The sequence below is a fragment of the Hylobates moloch genome, unplaced genomic scaffold, assembly GCF_009828535.3.
Source record: "Hylobates moloch isolate HMO894 unplaced genomic scaffold, HMol_V3 SCAFFOLD_3, whole genome shotgun sequence".
Lineage (NCBI taxonomy): Eukaryota > Metazoa > Chordata > Mammalia > Primates > Hylobatidae > Hylobates > Hylobates moloch.
In genome coordinates this window covers 8,852,241-8,877,313 of record NW_026652278.1, presented here as the reverse complement: position 1 = coordinate 8,877,313, position 25,073 = coordinate 8,852,241, and the positions used below count along the sequence as shown (strand labels likewise).

The following is a 25,073-nucleotide window of genomic DNA, read 5'->3' as shown; positions in this document are numbered from 1 at the left end:
CTGGAACCCTCCGCACGAGGGCAACCTTTTTTGGGCTCTGAAGGTGCCTCTCATCCTCTGAGCCAAGAAGACTTCTCCTGAAGTCTGAGTTGAGTTCTGACGCAGGCATGGGCCATGGTGAGCAACTCCAGGCTGCTCCGAGAAAGCCAGTGTATGACCCCATTAGGGGACTTGGCTCCCCTGCCAAGCCCCCACCCAGCACCTGTCCCTTGTGTCATGACTGGACTTGTCACTTCTAGCCCAGGAGCTCCAGGTGAAGGGGACTGTTTGGGTCCTGTCTGCCCAGGACTCTTCCCCACCCGCCCAGTGCACCCGTCCCGCAGAGGCACCAACAAGGCTCAGCTGCGCCCTCGCCAGAGGAGACACGGTGGGCTCCAGCCCCAGCACTGCCACCTGCCTGCCTCCTCTGCCACCGAGGGAAGCCATGTCCCCTTCCTGAGCCTGCTTCTCTGTCCACAAAACAAAGACCAGATAATTAGAGCGCACACTTGGAGGGACAGGATGGCTTGGTATCCATCTGGCTGTGCCCTGTAACTCAAGGGATGGGACTGTGTCATTGGTAAACACTGCAACAGGCCTCCTTCCCAGGAAACAGGGTCCTGTCTCAGACAGAAGCGGTCTCGCCCATCCTGGGGCCTGAGAGCATCATTCCTTTGTGAGACTCAAATGTGAGGAATTCCTGTTTCCTCAAGTCTCTGTGTGGGGAGTGCAGAGCAGCCCTCTGAGGGGGTGGAGTGTGCAGGAAGTAAGCCAGGGGAAGGGGGCACCGTGGGTGGGTGTTAACTGCTGCTTCGGGGTCCAGTCTTGTTAATGAAAGCAGGGGTGAGGCAAGGGGGGAAGAATCCCTGTACCTGACCAGTGGCATGTGTGTGGCTCCAGCTGGCGTGGCCTGAGCTGCCGGTGAGGGAGAGGACCTCAGGGAGAAAAGACAAAAGCTGGGGTGCCCCTGAAGGTGGGGCAGAGCTGGGGCAGTCAGGGGCTCTTCCACAGGTGCAGGCCTGGGGCTGGAGGACACAGTCCATACCACCCCCAACCCCCACCACCTCCCCCACCATGGACAGTGTGGGGCAGGCTTCTGAGGATGAGGCAGCTTGACTCCTACCCCTGGGCTGTCCCCCCGACTCCTGGTTTCTCTGGAAGCCTGGGGTTCCAGGCCACGCAGGTAGAGAACATCAGGTTTAGGACAAAGTCATTGTGGACACTGAGGCCCAGAAAAGGGACTTGCCCAAGGCCACACAGCAGGTGGCCAGCACTGTGCCCGTGTCTCTGCTATTCCTTCCTCTGCTTGCTCTGGGTTTATTTTGTGCTCCTTTTCTACTTCCTTAAGATGGGAGCTTCAGTGATTAATTTCAGACCTTTCCTCTCTTCTAACAAGCATTTGGTACTATGAATTTCCCTCTGAATTCTGCTTTAGCTGCATTCCAACTTCTGATACCAGATAGGAGTAATTGTTCTAAGCTCCGCAACTGACTACAGAGAGCGGCCACATTTGAGAAACGTTCTCATCTTCTCTCTGATCTTGGGTCTCTGACAATGGAGCTAGCAACACTTCCTGGTTCTGAGGGCTCTGAGGAGCAAATTAGACTCTGTCTGGTGGTGAAGAACTTTGTTTAGGAACAATTTAAGACGCCAACAGGTTCATCTGCTCTCCTCCCTCCTTCTCCCCACTTTGTAACACACCCTAGACAAGTCAGCGCTCAAGTTTATATGGACAAATAAGCAAGTAAGATTCGTTAGGAAATCAAATATTGGGGTTGGGGAACAATAAGAGAAGGCAAGCCCTGTGGGATGGTAAACTGCAGTATAAAGCCCCATTTGCTGGTACAGTGTGGTCTGGCATGTGACTAGGTGAGGGACAGTGTGGGGTGGCCTGCCTGCCTATGCCAGGCTCTGTGTACCACATCTCTCACCAGGAAGGCAAAACCTGGCAGATGGCACCCGGGCCTCATGGATCCTCAACCCTCTCAGCACCCCAAAGGGGGAAGTCCCATTACCCTCACTCACCCAGCCCCAGGCTGGCCCTGTCAGCTCTCGAATTGCAGCATACCCGAGCTCTTAAAGCACACTGGACCTAGGGCTCAGGTTTGAGCTTTCATGATGACACCCTGAGGTCACTGGCGGGGAAAATGAGTCACTGGGGCATTCCCCGAACTTGGGAAAAGCCCTGGCCCCAGAATCCTGAGCCTAAATTGCTGCCAAGTTCCCAATTTCCCTTCCAGTCCTCAGTTTCCCCTTCTCTCCAGCACCCTCCTGAGGACCACTGAGCCCCAACCACTACCATGCCCATGGCTGGTGCCCAGGAGGTGGGAGCTGTGGAGTTGCCTCCAGGCCTTCCCGGAGGCCCCGTAGCTGTCTTACTTGGTTTATGGCTTCCCAGTAAACGGTGGGACAGGACCAGGGTCTGAGGAAAAGCAAAGCAGTGTTGACAGAGTGCCCTGGAGGGCAGCTTGTCTCCCTGGCCTGGAGATGAAAACTGAAGAAAACAAGATTCCGTCTAGGAATCGTCCAGGGCGCGGCGGCCCGCCAGGAGCCCGGGCAGCTTGGATGGGGTCCCTGTGGGCACAATTGGCCCAGTGTGGGGCGCACCGCCCCAGGCAGGCTGGCGTCCCGGGGGCCAGAATGAATGGACCCTCACTGGGCCGCTTTGACAATTTATGAGGTGACGACGTTGCAGCTATGATTAATGAGGTGGCCTCAGTCGGCGTTTCGGGGAACCGGGTGCAAGTTGCTAGGTAAATACAGGGGGAGGGTGCTGCCCTCCCCACTGGCCTGCTCTGGGTCCCTGTGCCATGCCTCAGTCTCCCCATCTGTGTGGAGGAACTGATGAAGATGGCACATGCCCCCTGCCCTGGCCCCTAGATTGCAAGTCCAGACAGGAGAGAGCGTCCTGGGAAGCCAGCCGAGAGCACCTCTTTCTCTTTGGGTCCTGCAGCCCGTGGGTGGCAGGCAGGTAACCCTGTCTGCCCAGAGCCAGACTGCGCTCTCGGGAGGGACACAGACTCTTATCCTCTTAGGTACAGCCTCCCTGGCCACCTCGGATGAGCATCTGCCCCTCCCGGGCCTCAGTTTCCACATCTGAGATGTGAGAGGTTGCACCCTAAAGGCCCCGCATCTCTCAGGTTGGGGGATCACTCTTCTTTCCCTGCGGTTGTTTCCAGCATTAGAGTCACACTGGGGTCCGTGTTCCAGCCCCCACATGCTGGCTGCATGACCCAAACTTTACTCCCATGTCCTCCTCTTGGGGGTATGACGTGAGGTCTTCCCCAAGTGGCCCTGAGTGAGGCACCACCATGGACCTGCTGGGCAGACCCGCAGGGCACTCTATCCAGAGGGTGGCGGGCCCAAACGCGACGTCCCCAGTGGCCGTGGCTGAGGAGAGGGGCTGAGGCGAGGACCAGCTCTGGGCAGTCTCCAGGTCATGTGAGTTTGACGCGGGAGGTTTTGCCGGCTCTGGGGACTCCCTCGGCTGACTGACGGTGTCCCTTACTCCATAATGTACTGATATGGCCTGCGGAGCAGGTGGCATTTGCCATGCCTGCCCTGCTTGGGTGTTTGGCCCCAGGGCCAGGGCTGTCCCTCCCACAGCTATTGAACACCAGGCCCTTGCTGCGTCTGGCTGGGCTGCAGAATACCCTTGACCTTTCAGCATCCCCAGTACCTCTGTGGGATGGTGCCATGACCCAGCTAGAGACTTGTTATTATGCACATTATTAGGACAGCATCGGCCGGACATAGCGGCTCACGCCTGTAATCCCAGCACTTTGGGAAGCTGAGGCAGGCGGATCACTTGAGGTCAGGAGTTCGACACCAGCCTGGCCAACATGGGGAAACCCTGTCTCTACTAAAAATACAAAAAAACTAGCCGGGCGTGGTGGCGTGTGCCTATAATCCCAGCTCCTCAGGAGGCTGAGGCAAGAGAATCACTTGAGCTTAGGAGGCAGAGGTTGTAGTGAGCCAAGATCATGCCATTGCACTCCAGCCTGGGCGACAGAGTGAGACTCCATCTCAAAAAAAAAAAAAAAAAAAGCATTACTGTAGCCAAGGGAACTTAAAAGAAAAAAGTGCATGTTTAGACAGTTGTTCATTTCTCCAGTTTCCTGCCAGCCCCCTTCTGTAGCTGTGGGCACATGCACATGTAAGTCTTCTCTTTCTCACCCTGCTCATTGTTCATAGCCACATAATATTTTACAGAGCAGATGAACTCTGCCGGCCTTAACTACTTCCAGGGTCGAACGTCTCCTTTTCTATTGTAAATATCTCTGCAATTCCTATAGCTTTTTTCCTTCAATTCAGTAAACTTTTTTTTTTTTTTTTTTTTTTAAATTTGAGATGGAGTCTCACTCTGTCACCCAGGCTGGAGTGCAGTGGTGTGATCTCGGCTCACTGCAACCTGTGCCTCCTGGGTTCAAGCAATTCTCCTGCCTCAGCCCCCCAAGTAGCTTGGAAAACAGGCATGCACCACCACACCCGGCTAATTTTTGTATTTTTTAGTAGAGAGGGGGTTTCACCATGTTGGCCAGGCTGGTCTTGAATGCCTGATCTCAAGTGATCTACCTGCCTCAGCTTCCCAAAGCTCTGGGATTACAGCCATGAGCCACTGCACCCAGCCCCTTTGCTCTTCCTTTGTCTTCCACCATGATTATGAGGCCTCCCCAGCCATATGGAGTTGTGAGTCCATTAAACCTCTTTCCTTTATACATTACCCAGTCTCAGGTATGTCTTTATTAGCAGCATGAAAACAGACTAATACACCATGTCATTTAATGAGGCTGGGCCTGTCTTTCTGATGGAATGACCTCTCCCCAGGTGACAGCCTCTGGTCCCCTCCGCCTTTGGAGTGACTTCTCCTGCATGGGGGTGCTGGGCAGGGTTGGGGGGTGAGCACTGGAGAGGGATCAGTCCCAGCTCTGTTCTTCCCCACCTGCTGCAACCTGGTTGGGGATTCGAGGAGGGCACCCAGCAGGCTGCCAGGGGGAGGAGGAGGGACTGCAATCTGGGCCCAGAGCCCAGCTGTCCCCCATGGAGCCACACAGCAGGCACCTCAGAGTTTGCATCTATCAGAGATGGCCAGCGGTCTGCTCATGTGGGAAGAATGGCTTCTGAGCTCCGAGGGAGCCTGTGCTGGAGCCTTGGCTGCCATAGAAGGCCATTCATGTCCCTCACACCCTGGCCTGTGCTGCTGGGAAGGCTGTCACTCCTGAACAGTTATCTGCTTCTGTGTTAACCTACAGGGATTCCCTCTTTGCTTTGGCTGCCAGGGAACTCAAAGATAAGTTTTTTCGCTCACATTCCCAGGCCTCTGGTGTAGATATCTCCCTTCTTCCTTACTGTGGTTTCTGAGCCACCCTGCAAACTTCCTCTGGATCTGTCCCAGTACAAATATCACTATGTGCCCTTCTAGGCTATCTGGGATACTTAAATAAATAGACAACTCTCTGAGGCTTAACTTGCATACAGCGAAGTGCATGAATCTGAAGTGTGTGGCTGATGAATCTGTACACACGACTCTCCCCACACAGCCACCCAGATGAAGACGAGGAGCACCTCCAACACCCAAGCCCCCCTCCACCCAGTCAACACCCTTCTCCAGGGGAGCCAGCCCATGCCTTCACCCCCCTCTTCTGCCTGATGGTAAACTTGAGGTGAATGGGCTCCTACCCATGAACACCCACTCGTTCATTTCATCCGTGTTGTTCTGGGCAGCCAGACTCTGTCTTACGGCATCCGTGGGTGATGTTTCATCACGAGGCTGGACCACGATGTGTTTATCATGTCACTGTTGCTGCACACGGGCTGTTTCTGGCTTGGGGTCCTTATGAAAAGAGCTGATCAGAACATGTCTGTTCATGGCTCTTGGTGGACGTAGCCTCATTTCCTGTATGTGACTCAGGAGCGAGGTTGCTGGGTCCCACGGCATTCGTGTGTTTAGTGTAGGAGATTCTCACCAAACATTTCTCCAGAGTGTGTGATGTGCCATGTTGCGCTCCCGCCAGCCTCGCAAGTTCCCATAGCACCATGTCTTCTGCAGCACACGATGTGGCAGGACCTCTCCACGCTGGCCATTCAGGTGGGCATGGAGCAGTATCATTTCCTTCCTGAGGGGCCTGCACGAATCCCTTTTAGGTGGAACACACGCAGAGTGGGCCGGCACTCGTGAGAAGTCCCGTGTGAATCCTTGGAGAGCCGTGGAGGTAGCGCAGCTGCATCTCTAAGTTGGGGGCCGTGCTTTTCTTGGAACAAGAGCCCTAAATGTGGGACCCTAAACAATACCCAGGGCGGGGCAGCCTGGCCTATGAGCAGGGGGGCACCATGAAGCTGGGTGGACGGGTGGGGAGGCCTGACTTTAAGGGGCCTGCTTCCCAAGCACACAGGCCAGGACAGAGGCTGCAGGTGTGAGCCCTGCCCTGCCACCATGATGGTGAATATGAGGTGTCAACTTGATTGGATTGAAGGGTGCCTGGATGGCTGGTAAAGTATTGTTTCTGGCTGGTAAAGTGTGTCTGTGAGAGTGTTGCCAGAGGAGACTGACTTTTGAGTCGGTGGACCAGGTGACTGAGACCCCCCCTCAGTGTGGGTGGGCACCATCTCATCAGCTGTCCTTGTGGCTGGAACAAAGCAGGTGGAGGAAGGTGGGTCCTCCTCCTTTGCTGGGTCTTCTGGCTTTCATCCATCTCCTGTGCCGGACGCTTCCTGCTCTTGGACATCAGACTCCAGGTTCTTTGACCTTTGGACTCTGGGACTTGCACCATTGGTTTAGCTGGAGCTCTCGGGCAGTGTCGGCTTTCCTACTTTTGAGGATTTTGGACTCGGGCTTGGCCACTACTAGCTTCTCTCTCTTCCCCAGCTTTCGTGTGGTCTGTCGTGGGACCCGCCTAGTGATCGTGTGAGCCAGTTCTCCCTAATAAACTCCCTTTCATATATAGACATGGATCCTATGAGTCTTTTCCCTCTGGGGAGCCCTGCCTAACACAGTGGCGTAGAGCTCCAGGCAGGACCCTCACCTGGCCTTCAGCTTCAGTTTCTTTGCCTACTGGGCTGAATATTGGTGTCACCACCCAGGATAGCAAGTCTCCATCAGTGTCACTGCCACCTGTCAAAAAGATTCCCCAGCCCAGCACTCAAGTCTGTGAGTGGCAGTGGAGATGACACTAGGCTCTAAATAGTGGGGCTGAGTGACTGCAGTGCCTCTAGGACCAGCAAGGGCACCCTGAGCACTGGGGGAGGACTGGTGCTGCCTCTCTGCACCCCTGCTTTCTCCTGGGCCACTGGGCTAGACATGGGGCCTCTCTGCCCCCATGTGGTTTGGCCTGAAAAAGAGAGGAGGTGGGGTGGCACTTCTGGGGCAGCCCAGAGTGAGTGCCCTGCCCTGAGCCCAGCATGTGCCCCACCTGTGCCCCTGGGTGGGGGGTGCTTGCAGACCTCAGGGGGATCTGGCTGTTGGAATGCACACCGGGAGGGGCGGAGTCAGCTCTTTTTAATCTAAACACACACCAGGTGCTTAACATGTTTTTATCAAAATATCATGAACAGCTGCAAGAGGCTGCTCTGCTCCAAGGCCCTATGCCCAGGCCCGTCCCTCTGCCAAAGCGAGCCTTTTAGGTGAGCCCGGCCGGCCACCTGCTAGCCCAGGCCCCGGCTCCTGGTGGTCCCTGGACCAGGCTGCAAGCATTTCCAAGCGCACGGCGGCGAGGCGTCCAGGCCTCCCAGCCCCGGCTCTGAGCCTCCGTTTAGTCAGCAGTAAGATGGGGCGGTGGCACCTACCTCCCCAGCTGCTGTGAAAACCAAGTGAGCAGAAGCGTGACAGCCCCTCACCAGGTCCCAACAGGAGGACTCTCAATGATTGGCACTGCCAGGAGTAATGTTATGAGAGGAGCGCCCCATCAGCCTGGAGGGGACACAGGCTTAGTCAGCACCCACAGGGGCTTCTGCTTCTCTGTCTCAGGGAGTCCATAGTGGCCCCTTGCCACTGGTCCCCAGGCACAGCCACACAGGTGCTTCTGCAGGGTCTGGGAGTCAGCTGTCCAGGGCCTGCTTGGCCACCGCAGGGCAGGAGTGCGGCGCTGTGAGCCTGGTGGCCTGGCTGGGCACAGCCTTGAGGTTCTGATAACCCCACGGGAAAGCCCCCCTGAGGTGTTTGGGCACTGGACCTGCCCGCCGTCTTCTGAGGTGGGGCCTGCTCTCCAGACAGGTCAACATGAGTTCCTATGAGGCCAGAGCCAGCACGAGGACCTGCTGGGAGCGGCCCATCCATCCATCCATCCATCCCTGTCCACCCCGATGCAGTTCCTGCCATCCACCTGTCCATCTGTCTACCCGTATACCTGTCCATCCCCATCCATCCATCCCCGTCCATCCCTGCCCATTCGCCCACCCTGATGCAGCACCTGCTGTCCACCCTTCTCTGTCCATCCCCATCCATCCATCTCCGTCCATCCATCCATCCACCTGTCCGTCCCCATTTATCCATCCCCCTATCCATCCCTGTCCATTCGTCCACCCATCCACCCATCCACCCTGATGCAGCACCTGCCATCCACCCTTTTCTGTCCATCCCCGTCCATCCATCTCCATCTATTCATCCCTGTTCATCCATCCATCCATCCATCCACTTGTCCATCCCCATCCGTCCATCCCTGTCCATCCATCCACTCATCCAGCCCGATGCAGTGCCTGCCGTCCACCCTTCTCTGTCCATTCCCATCCAACCATCCGTCCATCCATCCGTCCATCCATCCATTCATTGCCCATCTGTCCACTCACCCATCCACTCATCCCACCCACCCATCCATCTACCCATCCGTCCCCAGCCATCCATCCTCCTGTCCATTCCTGTGCATCCATCATCCTTCTAACTGTCCGTTTGTCTATTCCCATCCACCTGTCCACCCATCCACCCAGGCAAGCACCTGCCACGCCCACCACCTGCACCATCTCGGTGAATCTCCACCATAGCCCCAGGAGAGTGCGGCTCTTTTCAGCCGCACTTTCAGGACGAGAGAAAGGAGGCTCTGAGTGGCCATTTGCCCAAGGTCACACAGAGCTCAGGGTCAGCCCTTCCCATGGCTGAAGCCCAGGCCCCCTCTGTCAACCCCGCCTCCAGGCTTGCAGGTGGAGCAGCCAGGGGTTCCATCCCTGCCAGGCAGCTGCCAGCCCTCCCTGCTCCCCTCTCGGTTCCTCAGCCTGGCTATGGGAGGCCCAAGTCCCTCGTGTCGTTGGAATTAGGGAGGCCTGGCTCTCAAAGCTTTCTATAAACAAGGAGAAAAAGAGAAGCCACTTTTGCTGTCTGGACATGCTGTGGGCGTCCTGGGGAATGTACTTGCCTACTGCTTGGGGCCTGACTTGGAGTGCCCGGGAGCTGCGTCTGCACCGTGGCCTTGAACCAAGTGTCATGCTCTGTGGACAGAGCTGCCTACTCTGGGGGTGCTCTTCCCATGACACAGCCCCCATTCTGGAAGGTCCCAACTGGGTCCCCCAAGCCTGTGTCCCAGAGACCTTCCAGGTCTTTGGGATTCATTGATCATGCATTTATTTGGGGGGTAGGATAGGTCCTGAAGACCACGGGGCAGGGATCTCTGAGTTGGGGATTTTGCAGAGTGAGGGAGCGAGAGGGTGTTCCAGGCAAAGGAGGTGGCAGAGAAAGGCACCAGGTGAGGCAGGGGCAGTTGAGGACATGAGTGCTGGGGAGCGGGGAGAGGGGGCAGCTGGTGGGTAAGCAGGGGCCAGCTCCAGGGCCCCCTGTGGGCCACGTTAGGGAGACAGGGTCTGGCCTTGTTGGTAGTGCGGCCCCTCGCACTGATGGGTCCCCCATCAGACCTCAGGATCCTGGGTTGCTGGTTTGGCGCAGCCCCAGCTTATGTGAGCTTTTGTTTCTGTTACTGGTGCCTGCAGCTCGTCCTAGGCCCCTGCCCTGGGGCACTGGTGCCTGCTTTGCCAAAGGCACAGAGGGCTGCAGGCGGCTGGGGCAGGGTGGGGGGCCAGCTTCACTGGCCAGAAACAGGGCTGGCCCGATCTGGGTGTTGGCCTGGGTGGGGTGGCCAGCATGCCCACACCTCTCAGTCTGGATGTTGGGAGAGGGTGTTCCATCCAGGGCAGTTGGTCTCCAGAAGGAAATTCTGTGTATCTGGGTGCTGCAACCTAGGTGCCCGGGGTCTCACGCGGTGGGGCCTCCCCAGAGGAGGTGAAGTGCATGTGGCCCCTTGTGCTGGAGCTGGACTCTAGGGAGGACCAGGAGGGTGAGCTCAGGCCCAGGCGCCAAGGCCCTGAGCCCCAGGGGTCCGCCTGTCTGCCCATCACTCCTCCACTCATGGGGAGGGACTGCCCCCCAGCCCAGATTTCTAGGAGGGCCAAGGCTCACAGGAAGCTGATGCCAGGCGATAACCCACAGTCCCCAGTGGTCAGTAGGAAGGAGGCTGCCTGCTTGTCTGCTAAGCGGTTGGCTGACTACTCCTGTGCTCACTAGGAGCCAAGGCCATGAGGCCACTAATGGAATGTCTCTGATCTCAGGATCTCAGTGTGGAGGGGGCAGCACACAGGTAACCAAACAGTTGTGGCAGATTGATGGGTGCTGTGATGGGGTCCACACAGTTGCCGTGGAGTGCAGAGCGGGCACCTAACTGAGGAGGGAGGGTTGGAGGGAGGAAGGCTTCAGGGAAGACTTCCTGGAGGAGGTGACTTGTTCTTTGGGAATGAAGCCCAGGGAGCTAAAGCTTTAGGGCAGGGCAGCAGATTCAGAGACACCCACAGGGGCAGGGGGAAGTGCACTAGAGTGACGTGTGCCTGGCGTGGGAACAGGGAGACGTTAGAGAATGGTGGGAGTGTGGCAGGCTGGGCCCGCCTTGCCCCTTTCAAGGAAGCAGCTGCCACGTCACACCCTGCAGCACACTGCTGCCCATGGCTTGTCGGCCCATATTGTGGGATCTTTCAGATTTTCTCAAGAAGCCAGGTTTCCAGCTCCTAGTTTTGAAAAGTTCTATGTGCGCTTGACTGGGGGCCTTATGTAGGTGAATTGGGTGAGGGCCTGAGACAGGCGGGTGAGCACTTGCCCCACACTCCAGCCAGAGTCGGGGGTTCAAGGGACCGCATTTGCCACGTGAGGGAGTCTCTGGAGACCAGCAACCCCCTGGTGGGCGGCCAAGCGTCACCACCAGTCCCTCTCAGTGCGTCCCACCTCTGTTCTCAGCCCCTGCGGTGCCCGCAGTCAGTGGGGCAGTGAGAACCACGCAGGAAATAGCTGGCGCCATGGTGTCGGTTCTGGTTGACAAAGTGCCACCTGGCTAAACCCAGCTGTAAATAAGCCCCGTTTCCTCCCTGTGGACAGAGACTGGTGGGTGCCAAGGTTCACGGCAAAAGCCCTTCCCCGCCAGGCCCCACTGCTCTCTGCCTGGCTGGCACACGCCCTTGCCTCAGGCCTGGCCCCCCGGGTCCTGTTGACCACCAGGCTGCAGATCCCAAGGAATGCAGGCATCTGGGTGGCTCCACGTGGAGCACCAGCCATGGGGAGGCCGTGGGCTACCAGGCCCCGCGTGCACTCCCAGCATGCACCGTTCCTCTTCTCCGGGTCCCGTCGGCCTCCATGTGTGCTGTGCCCCACCCCCTGCTGCACTGCCTCCTCTTAGTGCCCCAGCTCCATCCAGGGGTGGGTGGGAGGGGAGACCCCTGCCTTCAGGCCTCCGGGTCTAGCCAGAGTCACCCAGCCCACCAGAGACACCCAGATGCAGGCTATGCCCCATGTGCCCAGGGAGGATTTGCTGACGTGAGCCCAGATTTCGATTCTTGTGGGAGGGAGACGAACTGGGTTTAAACCCCAGCTCTGCCACTTCTGGCTGTGACTTTGAGCATGGCTGTTCATCTCTGGGGGTCTCTCTCCTCATCTCAGAGAAGCAGATCACGCTGTGCACCCCATGGTGCGCTGTGCAGAGCACACAGAGATGCCACCCACAGCTGGCTTACTGCAGAGGTGTGGGCCCACTGTGGTATCGCTGATGTCCTGGAGGCCACAAGCCTGCTAGCTAGAGCAGCCTCACCTGCATCCCGGGGCCTGCCCACTGGCTGGTGGAGAGTTCTGGGTTGTGGGCAGCAGGCAGGCCTATTTCCAGTGAGTCTGTGGCTCCTGGGGGTGTGTGAGACCTTGGGCAGTTCCCGTCCTGTGCCTCAGTTTACCCACTAGGGTTCAGAGCCCTGGGGGACTGGCTCAGTGAGTGCCTCCTTCTGCGAGGAGAGACTTTTGTCCTTACTAGCTAGAGGACAGTTCAGCCAGGGCGGGCTCTGGGCCCTGGGCACCACCCACTGGAAGGAAAGGGGGTTCAGTTAGCCCAGCCCTGCCCCACCCCAGCTCTTCACACATCCAGATGGGGGCCAGACCACCAGGAGACTGTAGGGATCCAAGGCTGAGGAGCAGGAGACACAGTGCATCCCTCTCCTATTTCTGGGTTGCACCCGCCCACACATGTGCACACAGGGAAGGTGTCTCTTTTGGTTGGGGGACACAGGACCCCACCTCACTCTTAGCTCTGAGACACCCTTGTCAGGCCTCCTGGACAGGTGGGAGGGACAGGGCAGGGTGGGGTGTGGCCAGCTGCAGTCCCCGGGAGGGGTACCAGGGCTGGGGCCAGGCCAGGGCAGGACAGAGTTGGGGAATCCGGGCCCCTCACCATTGCCCTGGCTCTTTGTACATAGTGCCACCTGGGAGTGGCAGCCTAGGGTGGACACCTGCAGTGCCTTCATGCCCAGCCTCTGTGGGTGTCTGGCTCACCCCAGGTGGGAGGAAGGCGGGCGTGGGTGGTTTGGGCTGGGCAGGCCCAGCCAGGGTGCACAGCTTTCTCATCCACACACACGTTCCATGTGTAGGGGCTCAGGGGGAGGGGTCACCTCCTCCCTCCCCACCCCTCCTCGTTACAGAGGAGCAGATGGCCAAACGGATGGGGGACAAGCACCTGACCGGGCCACTGCTCCTGCTGTCAGCTGGGCCAGTGGGAAAGGAGCTTGGCATCTCCAAGGGAGGTCCCAGCCAGAGAAAGCGTGTCCCCATCCCTGCTCCTGGCCAGAGAGGTGAGGGACCCAGAAAGGCCCAGGACGAGGCCTCCTTTAGGCCTGGGTTTTTATTTGGATTTTTTTTTTCTGCCAAGTGGCTTCAAAGCAGCCCGAGAAGGTCCTGTATGTGTGAGCGTGTTGGGCAAGGGGAGGGCGGGTCTCCAGGCTGGGAGCCTCCCTGCGGCCCTCGCCTCGGGGCTGGCATGTGGCTCTGGACCCTCCAGTCCCTCCAGGCCACCCTTCTTGCCAGGACCCAGCTGGCTTCAATGGCAGGAGGTGCCCTGGGCTGGAGGGTCCCCAGGCTGGGCTCTGGGGCTCCAGGTTGACTCACAGCAATCCTCAGGCCTGTGGGCAGAGCTGGCCTGGGAGGACACGGGCCTGAGGGCTGAGCAATCCCCGAGTGAGAACAGGTAGCTGAGGCTGGAGCCTGTGTCCACCAGGCACCTGCTGAGGCCCGGGCCTGGGGCTGGAGCGCTGGGCTCAGGTGCCCTGTGAGCTCTTTACAGGCAGGGACCAGGTGAGAGTCCTTTGTGTGCCTCTTGACCCCCAGGCCCTGGGAGAAGAGGGGCTTGGGAGGCCTTGGCTGGATGCACAGGCTCCGTGGGAAGGAGCTCCCGCTCGGGTTTCTTTGTAAGCAGCATGACATGGCACCTTCCCAGAGGTACATGGGTCTGGGCATGTCATCCCCCGACCTGCTTCCAGAACCCAGGGGACAGAGGGGTCAGAGCAGCCTGCTTGAGATCTGCGGCCATCTCCACCCCACCACCCAACTACCCCGTAAGGAGTCCACCGACCCTCGGACACCTGCCAGGAGCCCAGCTCAGGCCAGGTCACGGGCTGGATGTGGGATGTTCTGGGCCTTCTCTGCCCACCTCATTGGGCCCCAGCAAGCTGCTGTCCTGAGGGTGGCCATGCTGGGCCAGCACGTGGACAGCAGGGAACCCCATGGGCACAGGCCTAGTGTCTGTGATGTGCCAGTGCAGACCATCTGATAATCAGCCTTCAGAGAAGCTGCGGGTGTACAGGTGGAGGCAGATCTCCCAGCTGCATCCTCCAGGCACTTGCCAGGGCCAGGCTCTGGTGAACACCCTTCTAGAAATAACCCCCAGGCCCCCGGGGGTCTTGGGCTCCTGGGGTTCTGATGGAAGGATGCCCCTTTCCCGGCCTCACTACCTCCACCTCATGAATCACCCTCTGTCCTTGTCCTGCAAGTCTGTCAGCACAGCCGAGCTGGCGTCACCCTCTGATGCCAGTGCCCGGATCCCTGAATTCACTGGGCAGCTGCCCCCCGCACCTGGCTCCCAGCCACTGCCTTTCCAAAGCAAATGGGGACAGGGATGCCTGCCCCTCCCTGGGTAGGCAGCTGTTGCAGCCTCCAGTCGGGAGAGCCTCTGCCCCACCCTGCCCCTTCTCCTGCCCCTGCAGGGTGGGGAGGAGGCGGGTGGGCCACCCACTGGGAGTCCTGGGCAGCTCAGGTCCCTCAAGAGCCCCTCGGGGAGAGGCCGCACCTGTCTCCCCTTGGTCAGTGTTCCTCAGGAGGCGGTGCTGGCCTGCGTGTGCCCTGGAGGAGGCGGCAGGGAGACTGGCCTCATGGGGCTCTTTTGCTGGGGCCTGGCCACCATTTTCCTTCGATTGGTACAAAGACTGTCCCTGTGAAGCTGGCCAGGCGACAGGCACAGAACCGCCTTGTTTTCTGCCTCTCACTCACCCATTCCCTGCATTCGGCTGACAGGGCATGAGGGGGAGGAATCACTGATGACAGGCACTGGCCTGCCCAGCTGGGGGCCTTTGTTCATTCATTTGGTGGGCACTTCCTGGGTGCCTGCTCTGGGTCAGGCCTGTGGGGGGGGACCACCGAGGTCAGGAAACCTGGCCTGTCCCTCCAGGAAGCGAAGTCAACACTGGTACCTGCAGGTGAAGTGGCAGAGCAGCCCCCAGCTTTGATGGCATGGGGTGGTCGGGGGGGCACATTCTGCATGCTCAGAAGAGAGAACAACTCGCCCTGTGGAAGGGGCATACAGTGGGAGATGGGGACAAGTGAGTGCGGTCTTGAAACGTGAATAGGAGTTTGCAGGTGGAGCAGGTTTCAAGAGCATTCCAGGGCATAGCACGGACAATGGCAGGGAGAGCTGGGATGTCTGAAGAGCAGCGGCCCAGGCACTGAGTGGCTGGCGTGGGGAGGGAGGTCGCGGGTGGGGCCAGTCAGGATGGACTCATCTGCCACACTGAGGAGCTGGCCTATGATGTGGGCAATAGGGAGCCACAGCAGTTTACACAGGGGAGGCGGGAGCAGGTGAGCATTTAGGGAGGCCACTCTGGCTGCGAAAGAGAGGAGAGGGGGCCAGGCTGGATGGAGGAGCCAGTGGAGGGGGAGGGGGAAAGGGAAGGGAACAGGCTTTAGCAGAAGACCCCCTCCCCCAAGGGGCCCGGGTCACCCTGTGGGGCCTGGTGGAAGCCATGCTGTCTCCAGGCCAACTTCCCGGTCCTGCAGCCCACACGCCTCCCAGCTGTGTGCCTCCGCTTCCACCTCCGAAACCTGGGCAGCAGGACCCATCCTGCAGGCTGCTGCGCAAGGATGGGAGAGGTACCTGGAGGGCCCACCCCACATCAGAAGCAGGTCCTCAGCCAGAGACACCCAAATGCAGCCCGAGGGAGGCTGCCCCCAGGAGAGGAGAAGAGAGGAGAACCCGCAGCCGCCCCGCAGGCGCCTGGAGAAATCGCTCACTGCTCCCACCTCCCAGCCAGGCCCCGGGGGTCAGGCACTCTGGCTTAGTGAAGAAGCCGCCCCACAAAGGCCTGGTGCCCCCACGCCATTCTCGGGAGGACAGCAGCAAGGACGATGGACGGGAGCAGTGCTCGGCCTTAACATCCCTGTTTCCGGAAGCGTCCCTGCCCTGCTCAGTCCTGCCCGGCTCCCTCTCCCATCAGTGCCCTCAGACTCCAGGCCCTTTGCTTTCTTTGCCAGCAGTGCTGACAACTGTGAGTGTGGAACTGGACTGTGAACCGTGGAGGGCAGAGGGTGGAGGTGGGAGGGGGCAGGGCCAGCACCAGGGTGAGCTGCAGGGTCACCAGGTGCAGGGGAAACGCCAATTTCGTGTTCAGTCTTGCCTCTTTTAATTTGTTTCATCTCAGAGTGGCCCCCAGAGCCAAGCCCTATGCTACCTTACAGATGAGGAAACTGAGGCTCGGGCAGGTGAAGAGACCAACCCTGGGCCATGCAGTTTGTTGGGGACAGAGCAGGGTGCTCAGCTGTCTAGGGGGGGCCTAGGCTGGGCCTGGGGCAGGGGGAGGAGCAGTGCTACGGACCCCCACAGGGAGCCCTCAGCCAGGCCTGTAGGCCAGGGAAGGGCAGAGGGGCTTCATGCAGGCCCACATGGCCAGGACACAGAACCATGGGGGCAGCCCCAGCCCCTCCCTGCCTGTTGCAGGCCCCTTCCCCTGTTCCTGTGTCCCGTGCCTGTCCCCTCGCTGCATGTGTCTGTTTCTCCTCGCCTGCCCTCTCTCCGCCCTCTTTTCTCTTTCTCCCTGTTTCTGCCTGTCTCATGGTTCTTCCTGTCCCTGCCCTCCCTCTCTCCGGGTGTGGCCGTGTCCCTCTGTCTGTCTCTTCCTCCTCCTCCGGCCCTGTCCCAGCAGGGCCACTCAGGGCAGGATGTTCTGCAGCCCCTCCTGCTTCACCCTCTCCGCTCTGTCCCCACTGCCGAGGACGCACCTTTGCTGGGTTTCTTGGTTCAGCTTTTGTACCGTGACATCTCTGAGGTCCACAGGTCACAGGGCACTGGTCAGCGTGGGGCAGGGACTCCTCCTGCCCAGGCCATTGGACAAAGCAGAGCTGCTTCAGGGGCTTTGGGGCCACCAGGCCGGGAACAGGTCCCCTCCTGCCTACCCCAGCTCCCTGGGAGACGCAGCCCACAGCAGCGTCACGTAATTAAGACATAAAAGTCCACGATTTCCGCTGCGTGTGGGCAAACACCGGCCGGGTGCTAATGCAATCCTTTCTTTTAGTGGATTCTTGAATTTAAATGATATGTAATTAAACATAATTAGCCGCAGACGCCATTCGGCTAGGTACATGTGCGGAGTGGAGCTGGCCGGATTCTCATTACAAAGCGTCATCTTCTATGGGGAGAACTCTTATTCCCTCTCAGGGCTGGTTTCTTTGGCCTGGACAATAAGCCTGGCCCCAGGGCACCTGGGTGTCCAAGGAGGGGGGTCCTGGGGGCCAGTCCCCCAGGGGCTCGGATGATGAATCTTGGCAGTGTTTGCTGGAAGAATTTTTGTTCTGCTTTGGGCAACAGGGAGCCCAAACCTCTCACTGTTGTGGGGAGAAAAGTTGGAAATCAGGTGGCAACTGGCTGCGGTACCAGAGACGACGTCAGACCTGGGCCGCAGCCTCAGCCCCCGACTCCTTTTAAGTGTGGGCTGGGTGTACACACGGCGGCTGCGAGCAGCGCTTTGGAGCTCATCTCCCCAGACCCTAGTGGGAGCTGAGGGCAGCCCGGCAGGGCTGATCCAGGGCCATTCACACAGGCCAGGCAGAGGTGAGACCAGGGAGTAGAAGTGCTGCAGGTGCAGAGGGCAGGAGTGAGCCTACTGGCCCTTCCCCCAGGCACCCTCCCTAGTGCCACGTCTGCTGGGAATCCAGGCTGTTGGGATGCCCCCTAGGGTCCTGCTTGGAGCCTTTCTGACCTTCCCGATCCAGTGCCTGTGCTGGGCTTCCTCCCCACTCACCCTGTCCTCCCTGTGCCCCATGTAGCCCACACATCAGTGTGTGTCCATCCGCCTGCCTGTCTGCCCCCCCCACCAGCCTGTGTGCCCAGGGGAAGGCTCAAGGCCGGTCACGCTCCACCTCCCTGGCCAGCCCAGCCCCAGCCCACTGTGCATTCCCCAGACAGGATTGCTGAGTTTTCAATTTTAGCCACAACAGCGCCCACACCCACGCCAACCAACCTGTCCTTGTCACGAGTATCGGCTCCTGCCCTCCTCACGGGAGCCCATGGCTCATGCTATTATGACCTCGCTCTAGAGGCAGGGACACCCAGGCACAGGGGCTTAAGGAAGTTGCCCAAGGCCACGTGGCTGGTAGGGGGTGGAGCCAGGTTTATCCTCATGGCACAGATGAGGAAACTGAGGCAGAGAGGTGTTTTGCCAGGGGGCTAATTTACTGAACTAGCCAGCCGTTCTGGTTTTGTCTCTGTCTGGCTCAGAGGGCCCCCCCACCCCACCCGCCCACCCAGCTTGCCGTGCACTCGGCCAGGGCCAGCAGTCTCAGAGGTAGAGCTGCTGAGAGAAGCCTCTTCCCCTCATGACGTCTGTCCTCCAAGGGGGATCTGAGTAAGTGGGGGAGCATCAGCAGCCTCAAGGGGACCTTGGACCCCTGCCCACCTTTCATTCTGTACCAGGGCAGGGTGTGTCTGCACAGCCTGGAGCCAGGTGTGGCTGGCAGCCCCGGGAAGACGGGGCCAGCCCTGCCCAGCCCAGAGCAGCCGCGTCTCCTGCAGCAGCGGTGCACTTGAGTGGAAGCACTGGCTTCCCAAGAGTAAGAACTTGAGAAGGGGCCTGTCCAGAGCCCTGGGGGACGGTGGGCAGGCCAGCCCAGGGGTCCAGGCCTTTCCTGTAGGGGCCGAATCGTTACCACTTCAGGCTCTGCCAGCTTCCATTTGGTCTCTGTTGCGTATTATTCTCTTCTTTTTACACCCCTTTAAAAATATAAAGACAGGCCGCAGGTAGAATTTGGCCCTCTGGCCTACACAATAGCATCTGTGAGCATCACATGTGGCTTTTCTTTCTTTTTGAGACTGTCATCTGTCACCCAGGTTGGAGTGCAGTGGTGTGATCATGGCTCACCACAGCCTCAACCTCCCAGGCTCAGGTGATCCTCCCACCTCAGCCTCCCAAGTAGCTGGGACTACAGGCACCTGCCACTACGCCTGGCTGATTTTTGTACTTTTTTTAGAGATGGGGTTTCACCATGTTGCCCAGGCTGGTCTCGACCTCCTGGGCTCAAGCAATCCTCCTGCCTTAGCCTCCCAAAGTGCTAGGATGACAGGCGTGAGCTACCACGCTCGGCCCATATGTGGCTTTTTAATTAAATTTTTGAGGTATAACATTAGTAAAGTGCTCTAAAAGTGAAGAATAGGATGTTAGCCCCACCCAGGCCAAGATCTAGAACATTCCTGGCACCCCATTCACCTTTCCGTCAGGAAGCCGCCATCCCACCCTCTGTCACTAGTCTGCCTTTGCCAGCTCTGGAGCTCTCTGTAAGTCAGTCCTGCTGTGTGTATTCCTCGAGTCTGGCCTCGGTTGCTCTTCAGGTCTGGGGCTCACCCCCATTGCCGCGGCAGGAGCTCACCCCAGGTTGAGCTGTTGTGGAGTATTCCAGTGTGCGATTCTGCCACGGTCTGTTTTCCCATTCTCTCCCTGGTGGGCATTTGTCCAGTGTTTGACTTTAGCTATTGCAGCTAAAGCTGTGTGGAACATTCTAGAATGTGCCTTTGGTGACTGCGAGGATTCATTTCTGCTGTATACATACTTAGGAGTGGGACTGCAGGGTCGCAAGTGGATATCGATACGCAGTTTTCCAACGTGGCCCATACCATAGAAGGCCTCGTGGTGGTGCTGAGTCCATATTCCAGCACTGACGCAGGATCGCGCGGTGCTGAGTCCCTATTTCAGCACTGATGCAGGATCACACACGTCTTCAATGCCCCTCTCCTAGATCGTGGACACCCTCTATGCCATCACAGAATGGCACACACAAGACAAGAGGCCTCTTAAGTCCCGACACTGACACGGGTTGTTCTTGCTGGGGTTGCTAATGGAGCCGGTGCAGGTGAGGGTGCTGATAGAGCAGGTGTGGGTGAGGGTGCTGATGGAGCGGGTGAGGGTGAGGGTGCTGATGGAGCGGGTGTGGGTGAGGGTGAGGGTGCTGATGGAGCGGGTGTGGGTGAGGGTGAGGGTGCTGATGGAGCGGGTGAGGGTGAGGGTGGGTGTGATGAACAGGTTGAGGTGGTGTGAGGTGTGATGGGCAGGTGAGGGTGAGGGTGAGCATGCTGATGGAGTGGGTGCGGGTGAGGGCACCGCATACTCGTCCCCTTGCCTGGTCCCCCAGGCTCATACTTCGGTGTGTGCTCATTCAGGAGCAGCAGATGCCCATGCTTGGGAGGGCCAGCCAAGCAATCTCCACTGGTACTGGCATCTGTAGGTGCCCCTGCTTGGAGCGGGTGCTGTCAACTGCCCTTTGCTGGAAGGGGCAGGAATGTCCAGCAGTGGTGGAAGCTCTCGAAAGAACACGGGGCTGGGAGTAGAACCAGTCAGATCCCAGCTCTGCTCTCCCTGCTGTGTGACCTTCAGCAGGTCTCTGAACCTTTCTGAGCTGTTTCCTCACCTGTTCAAGATGGGGGTGACCACTTCTTCCTTGGAGGATGGAAGGGAGAGGGATGTGAGGCTCGTGAGTGCTGTGCTCAGAGGCCGTGCAGGAGGGGAAGCGGCCGTAGCCCCATACAAGCAGGTGGGCAAGGAAGTGGGGGCGCTGGAGGGGCTTAGGGGATAGGGTTCTGTCCTTGGGACCTGGACAAGAGCCAAAAGGTACACCCTCCCAGTCACAGGGGAGCCCACACTGCCCTCCCCTCCCAGGGACTGCCCCTGTGGCCCCTGTCCAGGTCCACAGCCTCAGCAGTCCCTGAGGGCCAGGAGGTAGCCTCCAGGCCACTGGGCTGAGAACCCTTAAAAGAAAAAGGCCCCCTGCCCATGACAGTCATTTTAGGGTAAAGAAAGCCTTTTGCAGAAACCAAATGCTTTGAAAGGACCAACATGGCTTTTAGCTGTTGTGAGAACCAACTTCAAGCACTTCCTCTTAGACCAGGGTGGCAGCTTCCAAAGTGGGGGCACTGCTGCCGGGAGACTGTGGTTTCCCTGCTTCTCAGGGAGCTTGGGCCAGGCCGTGGGGTGATCCAAGCAACATGTCCCTCGGTAGTGGTAGGTTTGCAGACGGGCCAGTCCCCACTTCTGCCAAGCTCCAGCAGCGCCTCTGTGGGTGCAAGGCTGTGGGGAGGGGCCTTCTGGCCCACAGCCCCTAGGATGAGGTGCCACTTCCTCAAATGACTGTCAAGACTCTGGGATGGGGGCCGGGCACGGTGGCTCACTCCTGTAATCCCAGCACTTTGGGAGGCTAAGGCGGGCACATCACTTGAGGTCAGGAGTCGGTGACTAGCCTGGCCAACATGGCGAAACCCCTTCTCTACTAAAAAAAACTACAAAAAAAGCCGGGCGTGGTGGCGGGTGCCTGTAGTCCCAGCTACTCATGAGCCAAGGCAGGAGAATCGCTTGAACCTGGGAGGCAAAGGTTGCAGTGAGCCAAGATCGCACCATTGCACTCCAGCCTGGGCAACAGAGTGACACTTGGTCTCAAAAAAATTAAAAAAAAAAAAAGGCTCTGGGATGTCTCCACGAACCCACCTGATCCCTTCCTGCTCCTGGGGCTCTCCTCTCCCACCCACGTGTCTACCCGTAGCCCCTGCCTGCCTTCAGGACTCAGCCCACAGCCCCTTCCACAGAGTCCCCTGGCAGGGCCCAGAGGCCTCTGCACTGTCTCATGGCCTCATTCCTGTGTCCTCAGCATCCAGTGAGACCTCAGGAGATGCCTGGGGAATGGTTGAAGGCTTTGGAGAGGTTCCTGCCGCCAGAATCCCAGCCAGAGGGCAGCTCATCCAGGAGCCCGGTGCCTCCTCTGTTGGGTGGGCGTGGCCTCAGAGGGCACCAACCAGAAGGCACATGCTGTCACTGACATGCGGGCCCCCAGCATTAGGGCAGGCAGGAGCTCCGGGTCTCTAGCCCCAGCTGTGCCCACAGTGCACATGAACTAGGCTCCTCCCACGGGGCACTAGGCCAGGCCAGGGGTGTGAGGTGAGCCCCTGGGGAGCCCAGAGCAGGGTACCCTCATGTCCCCACCATCCAAGGTGAGATGCCTGTGCTGGAGGCCCAGAGGGAGCTGGGCCGGCTGTCACTCCACAAGGCTGAGCAGGCTCCCAGTGGGGGACAGGTTTGCGGAGGTGTCCAGGTTGAGGGCACAGTCAGGAGGGGCCATGTGTGTCTGAGTAGGGGAGGGGGAGGAGGGGGATGGCCAGTGGCCACGGGCCAGGCTGCCTGGCAGGACCTGGAGGTTTCCTCGAGCTAAGGCCAGGCCCGTGCTAGATGCTGGGAGGGTGGGTGTGGCTGCAGAGGGGTCAACGTGGGGGCACTGACTAACCTCCGGCCATCCTCTCCAGGCCCAGTGACGAGCACCATCCGGAAGTGAAGGCTGATGGGTACGTGGACAACCTCGCAGAGGCGGTGGACCTGCTGCTGCAGCACGCGGACAAGTGACGGCCTCCAGGGAGAGCCCCGCCTCCTCCACCCCTGCCTCTCCTCCACCCGCCCCAGTGCCCAGACCACCCAAGGCCCTGACAGCCCTGCCCTCTGCCCTGCATGGGCAGGCATTTGTTCCCTACCTGGGTGGCCTGCTCCCCTGCCTGGGCCCTGACTTCAGCTCCCTGTAGTGAAGTCCAGGAGGGTGGGACAGGCCTGTCAGGCCTCTGGGAATCTCCCAAATCCCAGAACTCACTCACTCACCATGGGCACCTGCTCCTTTAAATGCAGTAAACTCCACCTAACCGGATTCAGGGGCACTGTGCCCACTGCCTCCTCTTCAGACTCTTTGCGTTTCAGTGAAGAGCTTGGAAGAAACCCAGGGGCCTCCTATGCACAGATCTTGCAGCCCAGAACCAAGTCAGCCTCCCTGTGCCTGCCCAGGCACACTGTCCACCACCCCACCCCCGAAACAATGCCATCCCGCTGCTTTTTCTATCCTCCCGGTCACCTTTGCAGACAAAGACCAGGGGCAGCTCCCGAGGGCACTGTGAAGGCTCCCGTGCCACACAGCGAGAACTGTAGCCTCTGCGCCCAAGGCACACAGGGTACTTTCTGGAGCCACTGCTGGACAGACTTGAAGGTGTCATGCCTGGTGTGTGCAGGAGGAAACTAACAGTTCAGTAAACTCTGCCTTGACCAGCAGCCTTTGACTCGGGCTTTGACTGCTAGGAAGAACCGTATGGGGGAGGCCACCAGCAGGGTCTGGGCCACTGTCTCTAGTCCTGCCTTATGCTTGAGCCACTGAATATCAGAGGTGTGAGGGACAAGGGCCCTGAAACACCTCACCTGCTCCAGCCCCTTCACTTAGCAGATGTGGAAACTGAGGCCCAGAGAGGCCAGTGAGCTGCTGTTGGCCCCATCTGGAACAAGGCAGTCCAGGGCAAACTTTGGCACTGCCTTCCCTAACGGAGCAGCCTGTGGCCTGGTGGTGGTGAGCTTTGCTTTCCCGACCAAGGGGCGGTGGCCTTCCCACAGGGGCCCTGGGAGCAAATCACTCATAACTTAAGTTTCAGGTTTCAGAATCAGTCAGCTGAACAGATAACTTGATTGCTCCATTTCTCCCCAAATCAGTTCAGAAGCTACTGATAACCCTGGAGAGACTGCTTCTTTATTTTATTATTATTTTTGAAATGGAGTTTTGCTCTCGTTGCCCAGGCTGGAGGGCACTGGCATGATCTCAGCTCACTGCAACCTCCGCCTCCCAGGTTCAAGCTATTCTCCTGCCTCAGCCTCCCGAGTAGCTGGGATTACAGGCGTGAGCCACCGCGCCCGGCCTGGAGACCGCTTCTTATGAGAGAAGCCATGGGTCCCTGGAACAGGACTTCCATCACATGAAGGTGGACAGTAAGAAAGTGTGGGACCCACACCAGGGAGGGGCAGGGCCACCCACCATTAAATCAGGATTGGGGGAAACGGTGACAGTCTTTTCAGCAAGATGAGAGGCCACCAGCCGGGCCAGTGTCACTGGATTTGAGGGAGGGCCATTTGGCCCCTTAGTTGGAAAATATGCAGATGGCTGGCTCCTCGATGGAGTCTCCTCATGGCAGCTCCTTAGGAGACAACACAGGACATTCGGGCGGCGGCTGCAGTTCAGTGGCGGCCTGGAGGGGCTATGGGTGATGCCGGGCTGCGAGTGATGCCGGGCTATGCGTGATGCCGGGCTGTGGGTGATGCCGGGCTGTGGGTGATGCCGGGTTTGTGGGTGATGCCGTGCTCTGGGTGATGGTGTGCTGTTTGGGTGATGCCGTGCTGTTTGGGTGATGCCGGGCTGCGGGTGATGCCGGGCTACGGGTGATGCCGGGCTGTGCGTGATGCCGGGTTTGTGGGTGATGCCGGGCTGTGTGTGATGCCGGGCTGTGGGTGATGCTGGGCTGTGCGTGATGCCGGGTTTGTGGGTGATGCCGGGCTGTGGCTGATGCCGGGCTGTGCGTGATGCCGGGTTGTGCGTGATGCCGCCGGGTTTGTGGGTGATGCCGGGTTTGTGGGTGACGCCGGGCTGTGCATGATGCCATGCTGTGGGTGATGCCGGGTTGTGCGTGTTGCCATGCTGTGGGTGATGCCGGGTTTGTGGGTGATGCCGGGTTTGTGGGTGATGCCGGGCTGTGCGTGATGCCGGGCTGCGGGTGATGCCGGGCTGTGGGTGATGCCGGGCTGTGGGTGATGCCGGGCTGTGCGTGATGCCAGGTTTGTGGGTGATGCCATGCTGTGGGTGATGCCATGCTGTGGGTGATGCCGGGTTTGTGGGTGATGCCATGCTGTGGGTGATGCCAGGCTGTGCGTGATGCCGGGTTTGTGGGTGATGCCATGCTGTGGGTGATGCCGGGCTGTGCATGATGCCGGGCTGTGGGTGATGCCGGGTTGTGCGTGATGCCGGGTTTGTGGGTGATGCCGGGTTTGTGGTGACGCCGGGCTGTGCGTGATGCCGGGTTTGTGGGTGATGCCGGGCTGCGGGTGATGCCGGGTTTGTGGGTGATGCCAGGCTGCGGGTGATGCCGGGCTGTCTGTGATGCCGGGTTTGTGGGTGATGCCATGCTGTGGGTGATGCCAGGCTGCAGGTGATGCCAGGTTGCGGGTGATGCCGGGCTGTGGGTGATGCCATGCTGTGGGTGATGCCGGGTTGTGGGTGATGCCGGGCTGTG

General features: G+C 59.1%; 1 protein-coding gene across 2 annotated transcripts in view; it reads left to right on the top strand.

Moving 5' to 3' along the window:
- The window catches only part of LHPP (phospholysine phosphohistidine inorganic pyrophosphate phosphatase), a 148,262-nt gene extending 125,188 nt beyond the window's left edge, over positions 1-23,074 (top strand). For both annotated transcript variants that reach the window (XM_032175736.2, XM_032175710.2), the window contains one exon: positions 22,293-23,074. In XM_032175736.2, coding sequence (XP_032031627.1) covers positions 22,293-22,301 — 9 coding nt within the window. In that variant the 3' untranslated portion in view covers positions 22,302-23,074. The remainder of the gene's footprint in view (positions 1-22,292) is intronic.
- The last annotated feature ends 1,999 nt before the right edge of the window (positions 23,075-25,073 follow it).